This window comes from Helianthus annuus, chromosome 13 (assembly GCF_002127325.2).
Source record: "Helianthus annuus cultivar XRQ/B chromosome 13, HanXRQr2.0-SUNRISE, whole genome shotgun sequence".
NCBI lineage: Eukaryota > Viridiplantae > Streptophyta > Magnoliopsida > Asterales > Asteraceae > Helianthus > Helianthus annuus.
Genome location: NC_035445.2, coordinates 137,205,038 through 137,212,594, shown reverse-complemented (window position 1 = coordinate 137,212,594; position 7,557 = coordinate 137,205,038). Strand labels below are relative to the sequence as shown.

The following is a 7,557-nucleotide window of genomic DNA, read 5'->3' as shown; positions in this document are numbered from 1 at the left end:
TCTCTTTCCCTCTCACCCCTAGTCACTCTTGGTCTCCTCAGGCACCACCACAAAACGACACTCTCTCTTTCTCCTTCCGTCTATCGTTTTCTCCCATTTAAAGCAATCATCACCAATGCCACTACCATTGCCCGCCTACGTACCCACCTGCAAAACCAAACTAACTTGAACCGCCACCTTCAAATCGAGTGTTTAGGTTTAACGACGATTAAGGTTAACGTCGAGAGCTTAGAAGTCGAAAGAAAAAGGAGGAGACTAGGGTTTATGTTTTGAGCTCAGATCCGTGTGGTTTAGGTTTGGCAATAGTGGTTAGGGTTTTGGTTCGAGTGTTTGTTCTAGTGTATAGTAGAGATGAGGTGGTGGTGGTGGTAATGGTGATGGCGACATGTATAACAGAGAAAAGGGAGAGAGAGAGAGAGACATAAGTAGTCAATATCATCAAAAAACCAAAGAGGTTAAGTTTTAATTAGTACAAGATTACTAGAGGAAAATATGTTTAAATTTGAGACTATCTGTAAACATACGTTTCTTGAATTAGGCTTAATCCTGGTCGATAGGTCAAAATTGAGATGATTAAAATCCAATTTTTCTAAAATTAATTATGTTTAAAGTATTATAAAACTTGATGCTCATATCTATTTCATCATTTTAATATTGACATAACTTGAAGTGACACAGACACATTGTGAACTCGTCAGATTGACAAAAAACAACATGTTTAGACTACGGGGTATGGGGCGGGGGTTGGGGCGTGGGTTGGGTACAAATGCTCACGTCACCACCCTGGGTAGGCTTGGGTTTGGGCGTGGCCCCATTGGGTGGGGGTTTCAGTAGGGGCGTTGGGCGGGGCTACCCACATGACATGGTGGAACCTCATTGGCCAAGAGCACTAGCCCTTTGAAATTGGTTTTTTTCCACGCCACCCAACCCATGCCCCACCATACCCCTTTGAAATTGACTTTTGGTCTTGGGTGCCCCATAGTCCACGTGTCGCACCATAACCCAATCCACGCCCCACCATACCTCATGATCTTAGCTAAACATATTTGCGAGTTCCACACTTCACCCAGAACCATTTGATATATAAGAATTTCACACCTCTACAAATAAATTAATTGTGTGTACATCTAAATGGTATAATCGGTCAAAACCATTCATAGCATTTTCAATTCGAAGTGGAAAATATTTTTCTTCAAGGTTAGTTCGATCAATTTCTTGTCTCATTTCTTTTATATATATTATTTAAGATCGATCTATTGTACTACAATAAATATATATATGGGTTTCTTACAGTTTTTTGAAAGCAAATATATGCTTTTTGAAACCCTACTCCGGTCCTTTGATGCTTTTTGTGTCCTTAGTTGTCTTCTGCTCTCCTTTTCCCTTCATTACTTTTCTCAACTGATTTTTCAATGGGCACCTCTCTTTTTTATCATCTCCCATGCATTAAGTAACACTAATTATATCAAAATGAGTAGTGCTACATTATATATATTACTGTGCTCTTCCCAAAGTGAATTCTAGATTGGGCTTCTTAAGGCTGGTTTCTGAATGGCTCGATGAGCTCACGTCTGATGATCTCTCATGCTTCATACCTTTTGAATTCATTTCCTTCTGTAAGAACACAATTATTCAAGATATATTTAGAAACCATTAGTCAATTAAAGTATAGTTGTTATGTTCATATATAAAAGACTTAGACTAACCATGACTATATGGATAATCTTTAGGGCATTTAACTAAACTCATTGTGTTTACACACACACACACATATAAATATATGTTATGAACCATCATTGCTATGGTACTAAGGGTTTATATCATTGCAATCATCAGAGGATGTTTGTTTTTAATTTCAAGTACCTTAGATAGAGCGCAATGCTATCTATTATCAACAACTGTATTGTTTGTTCAGCTTTATTTCTCAACATATGCATCCCATATAACTTTAGAAAATACACCTTTATCTTTCTAACATATACAACCCATTAAGTTCTAGAGAAATAGTGGACTGATGCACCAACACTCTTTTTAAATTAATCATCTTTATTATGTGTATATCAATTTATAAAGGCAGTTCTAAAAAATCAATAGATAATTTCCATTCCACTACATAAATTTAAATATGATAGTCGTTAAAAAACTTATAACTTTGAAAATAAATATAAAATCAGAAAATAAAAAACACTATAATTTAATACAGCAGTATGAAAATACAATGTGAAAACTATGGTAGCCTTTTTTGTTTTTTAGAAAACTCTGATAACTAAGAAATAATATGCTTCCATATTATTATATGCATGTCCTTAAGGTAACATATGAAAAACCTTGAATAAATATGTGTATATAAATAAAAAAAAATGCTTATTTGGAATATAAGAGCACATATTTGCTATGTCTCTAGTGTGGGCATTCACTGTAAATCAGAGTACTTTTACTGGTTGTAGTATCCATCGTTTATCCGGCTGTGAACACACCAGTTCGTCGTTAATCAATTAGTGAAGTTTTGTAGAAAAACACGACGTGGGTAAAGACTTCACCAGTAGATAACTGCAAGCCACTTCTCTGAAGAGTAGATTATTCACTGACGGAGCACCTAGCTAACCATATTTAATGATGCATATTTTTGTTGGTAAAAGTTCTTTTCTTGTAGTTGTATCCTAGATTTGGAGTGTGTCCTAGATTATTAGTTATATTATGTTTTCCTAGAAGTAGATCATATCATAAATATTTAACCAAACCCAACATTAATATTCACAAGAGTAATTAAGTGTGGTAACTTTTGGGGATTGAGGAATCAATTATATATTCTGGAATAGAAAAAGAAAAAAGCATATCTACCTCAAGATATGGTATGTTTGCATCAAAATCTTCCTGTTTGCCATTCAACAAAACTTCCCTGCTACAAGATCCATAGCCAAGAGAAGTTAATAATTCCAATCAAGGCAAAGCCCATGCCATAAAAAAAGAATTGCAAAAAGCATGCACACCCATATAAAGAAAGCATTCTTTCAAAGACTAGTTTATAGCTATACATATATAGCTTCTCACTTTACCAGTTTCTTTGAGATAAAAGAAATCAAAATCAACCCATGTGAATTCCCCTTGCCCATGCCATTGTGCACTAAATGAAAAGAAAAAGGTGTTTGTGTGTGTGTGTGTGTGGTGAGGGGTACTAGGGGAGACAAAGAATACAATAAACACAAATGCATAGACATAGCTACAAGGAAGTTTAGAAAAAAAGGATAGCTTTTGGCACCAAGTTTAGAAGTAATGGGTCCCTAGCTTCTTGAAAGGTCATGGTTGATTGAAGACCAAAAGATCAAAGTGAATTGATGGGTTGAATTTTTGGCTTTCATCTTTTACATGAAATGGCAAGATCAGTAAATTAAATATACTTTTCTTATTTTACTTAAAGCCCCTTTTCATGCCACTTGAAAGGGAGGTTGTTTTCTTGGAAGGCTCGAAGTTAAAGCACATACGAGTGGTAAAACTTTTATTCCACGAATTGACCGTTCTTTATAATGAAAATATATCTACTCTAATGATAATACACATGGGCATGCATGTGACTCTCAAACTGGGTTCAAAGGAAGACCGATAATTATCTACATAAAACATACCTAGGCTAGTGATGCATGTAGTTAAAATGTTTCTTTTAGACTATATATGTTTATAAAGGTTGTTAAAAATACCCATTCTCTATTTTTACTAAATGTGTCAGCCATTTCATTTTTTTTCAAACCGAGGAGAATACGAGCTCATACGGCCATTCGCATGGGCTTATACGGGTGTATAACAAGACAAATGGAGACAAATGGACTTATACATGTGTTTAAAAGCCTGTGTACCAACGTACATGCATTTTAAATTTATGTTTAAATCACTCGGTTATCAATCAATATCGATGGTACATTTAGTCAACCTCTTTTTATCAATGAAATGATCATATGAACATAACACCATTTTTCAAACCTTAATTAACTTTACTCACAAAATAGTTGATTAGCATAAGGTTTTTTTTTTTTCACCTTGACGAGTTGCTCCAACGACAATGCTGGAAAACTTTATCTTGACAAAGGCTAGACTGTCCTCCTTGCTTAGCTGATAATCCTGTTCTTTGATTTTGGATGTCAAACATTATATCATCGGAATTATCACCCGATGATCCATTCTCATAAACTTCCGATTGTCCTAATGAAATATGATAGACCGCCATTACAAAATTGATAAAAGTATTGAATAAGCCGATGACAAACAAATAATTAAGAGCCCAGTTAACCTGAGGAAGCTAGCCCTTTGTCTGTTGTCTTTATTGTTCGATACATCTACAAAACAAGAATAAACATAATTTTATATACGTTTCCAAACTTATAACATGCATAGTATTATGTTATGCTTTATACGCTTTACGTGCTACATGCATTCTATACGGGGAGAATCTAAGCATAACACATTTTTTCACAAGAATATGGAGAACAAAACAAATTGTTCATCATTTAAGTCTTATTTTTTTAATATAAGAAAACGATTGAAATGAGAGTTAAAAATCAAATTTAAAATTATATGAACAAATTACTGTAATGAATTTTTATGTATATGACATAAACATTTGTATGTTAGAACTTAAAAAGTTAATAGAATAAGAATCACTGACAATAAATCTAAATAATTTATGTTTGTTTTTTTTTTCTAGTAAAATTTAGTGTTAATAATATTTACATCATTCACTTATTTGGTAGTATGTGATATGTTTTAAGCTTACTTTTCTATAATAAAGTTAAAAATAAGTGAATGTGTCTACCGGTTAAGTATAAATGTCAAATGTGACTAGTGACTACGGACTATGTATATATTTGACCATGCATAAAGAAAGCATATAATTGAAAACGAATCTACTGTAGGCTGCATGCCTATTTGAATGAAAGACCATTCTACCATTAGACTTAACCATGGTTAAGATGCATGGTTAAGATACCACACTTAGTGCTACTAGACATATATACACATATCATTGACAAATGATGGCCTTTGTTGTACTTTCCCATATCTCAAGTTCCCCTCTGAAAAGGAGAGAATTATTAATGTTGTTGTTCAACTCAAACCTAAAAAATACACACAATTACACAGTGGATTGTGTGTAAACTTGTCTTGGCTTGTGCCATATCTCTTTATTTTCAATTCCTGTAAACTTTGTCTTTTGTGTATGTATATTATATATGTGTATATATATACTTGCACACACTAGGTGTGCATTTATGTAGGAATATTAATGTGATAACAATAAATATATAAAACATGTGTCCTGGAAAGCAAAAGAAAAGCTGATTTTGAAAGCTGTGTCAATGCAGAACCATCTGATCCAGTAGCAGGAGGAGAAGAAAAGAAGAACAAGGATAAGTGCCAAAGATTAGAGATGGTTCTCTGCATGATTAAAATATATAATATGTCTTGTATTTATTTTAAAATACATATTTGTTTTGTCTGATAATGCAAAGTTGTTCTTACAGTCTAAAGGTCAAAAGTAAATATAAATCAAAAGAGGCTGGTCTTTGCCTGCATATAAATAAAAAACTTCGGTTTGAAGGTTCCTTCCTCTATGTACTGTGTTTTTAACTTTATATATACATAAAAGTGTACATATATATTAAGATCCTTTGGACTGATAGCTAATAAAAATAAGGACTTTTAACACAAAAAAGAAGCAAACTCACTAGAGTTTTGTGTTAGTTAATTTAACGACAAAATAGTACATTTCAGTTGTAGAACTGAGTTATAATTGACCAAAAAAAAAAAATGGCTCACTTCGGTTGTTCAGGGAGTTTTGTGTTAGTTAACATAATTTAGAAAACAATCTGGCAAACAAAACTCTTGAAATAGATATAAAAAGATGAGATTTATATCAGAAATAAAACCCTTTCTAAATTAACTAGAAAACAATGGGAGCTAGGTTTATCAATCAAGTTTACCTGCAAATGAGATTTCACATGTGCTAATGTGAGATCTTTAACATCCATTAGCTCAAGAACTGACTTGGGTGTGGCTCCTAGTCCATTTCACAAGCAAAATCAGTAAGGAAATTCAAAGAAAATTTAGCAACCAAAATTTAATTTTATATTAGGGTTTTGTCTTTAAAATTAGATTTAAAAAGAGTGAGAGCTCTAGAACATACTTTCATGGCCACCCAAGAGCTCAACAGCATGGACAAACCGAGCATGAAGGGTAGTTGTCCATCGCATCCTCGGAGCTCGAACACTGCGCTTAATCGGAAACCTCGAACACAAGAACCGTGATCGCGCAATATTGTTAGGACTATTTCCATGAGTTAAAGAAGAAGAGCTACTACTTGTAGATATAGTACAAGAATCTAATGAAGGGTGGTTAATTTGATGAAGAGGAGGAGGGGGAGGTGGATGAGGATATTGAGCTAGTATTTGGAAATTAGGATGACTATTTTGGTAATAAACAGGCACCCCTCTTATGGGTATCAAAAACCCTTGCTCTGGGCTTAGTCCCTGATCATGATGTTCCTGAATAGTTGTGTTTGTGTTATGGGTTAGGTTGGGTGCATGCTGGTGGTTTTGGGAGCTTAAAGCTTTCTTCCACAAATGATCCAAACCCAAATTATGATCTTGATGTGATGGGTTTGATGGTCTCCAAGGTTTTGAAGAGGGTTGTGTGTTGGGTGGGCTGATTCTAAGAGACAGGTCTGGTTGTGGTGTAAAGAACTCCATTATCACTTGCAAAGCTTTCTACTTTTGTGTCTTTCTTGTTCTTGCTTCAATCTTGTAGGTTATGATCAAGTTTCTTGGGATGGGGTTGTGTTTAATGGAGAAAGATGAAGTTGGAGATCAGTATTAAGTGAAGGGTACGGTTGTATATGGTATGCGAAGTGTGTGTGAAAATGACACTTGAAGAGACCAAAGGAGGGGGGGGGGGGGGGTAGGGTAGGGGGCCTTTATTTCTTTATGTGGACGTGGGGGTAGGAAAAGAAAGAGAGGAAAAAGATGTAAAAGGAAAAAAAGGTGAATAAGTTTGAGGCTTGATTCCTTTACCATCTTTAACTTTTTCTTCTTAATTTTTAGTTTTTGGTCTAAAATATATCTAAAAGAATTGCATCTAAAATCCGAAATCTAAGGGAATTGATGAGATAATACAGTGCTTATTATTTTAAACCATTTTAATCTTTATCAGGAACAATATAAGACAACCAAATGAAGACCAAAATGATATATTTTTGTTTAATAAAATCCGTAAAACATATATCTTGATTATGAAAGGTTACGGTGAAAGATGTTGTAGGGTTACACATGTTGAAAAAAAACTATAAAAAATAATAATTTGTATATAAAATGCAAAAAAGTACATGTGAGTGTTTATGCATGTGTATATATATATAAACGGTCAAGCTTATATATACATGCATTTTATGCCACTGATATATAAAGTCCTATACTATCGGCACACCAAGGCTACTTATTTGTACACTTAGTGTTTTAATACGTAACGTATAGAGATATCAGCGTATAGGTTGCATGAAATTCAGCGTCTGGCCCA

At 34.0% G+C, this 7,557-nt stretch overlaps 1 protein-coding gene across 2 annotated transcripts; it reads right to left on the bottom strand.

Annotated features, from left to right (window-relative positions):
• Nucleotides 1-1,202: 1,202 nt before the first annotated feature.
• LOC110899528 (probable transcription factor KAN2) lies at nt 1,203-6,903 on the bottom strand. 2 transcript variants are annotated; one of them, XM_022146412.2, is made up of 6 exons: nt 6,173-6,903; nt 5,970-6,046; nt 4,283-4,328; nt 4,032-4,194; nt 2,842-2,902; nt 1,203-1,614 (listed from the first exon to the last, which is right to left on the bottom strand). In XM_022146412.2, exons 1-6 carry the CDS (start codon nt 6,732-6,734, stop codon nt 1,495-1,497), a joined length of 1,029 nt encoding a protein of 342 aa, XP_022002104.1. In that variant the 5' UTR covers nt 6,735-6,903; the 3' UTR covers nt 1,203-1,494. The 2 variants fall into 2 exon arrangements, with proteins under 2 accessions (XP_022002104.1, XP_022002105.1); XM_022146413.2 differs by having other exon boundaries at nt 2,842-2,899.
• Between the last annotated feature and the right edge of the window lie 654 nt (nt 6,904-7,557).

Coding starts and splice junctions, on each gene's coding strand:
- LOC110899528 (XM_022146412.2), bottom strand. CDS start 6,734: ATGGAGTTCTTTACACCACAACCAGACCTGTCTCTTAGAATCAGCCCA. Junction 4,329..5,969: donor ATGTGAAATCTCATTTGCAG/GTAAACTTGATT, acceptor CTTGTTTTGTAG/ATGTATCGAACAATAAAGAC. Junction 1,615..2,841: donor CAAACATACCATATCTTGAG/GTAGATATGCTT, acceptor GTGTTCTTACAG/AAGGAAATGAATTCAAAAGG.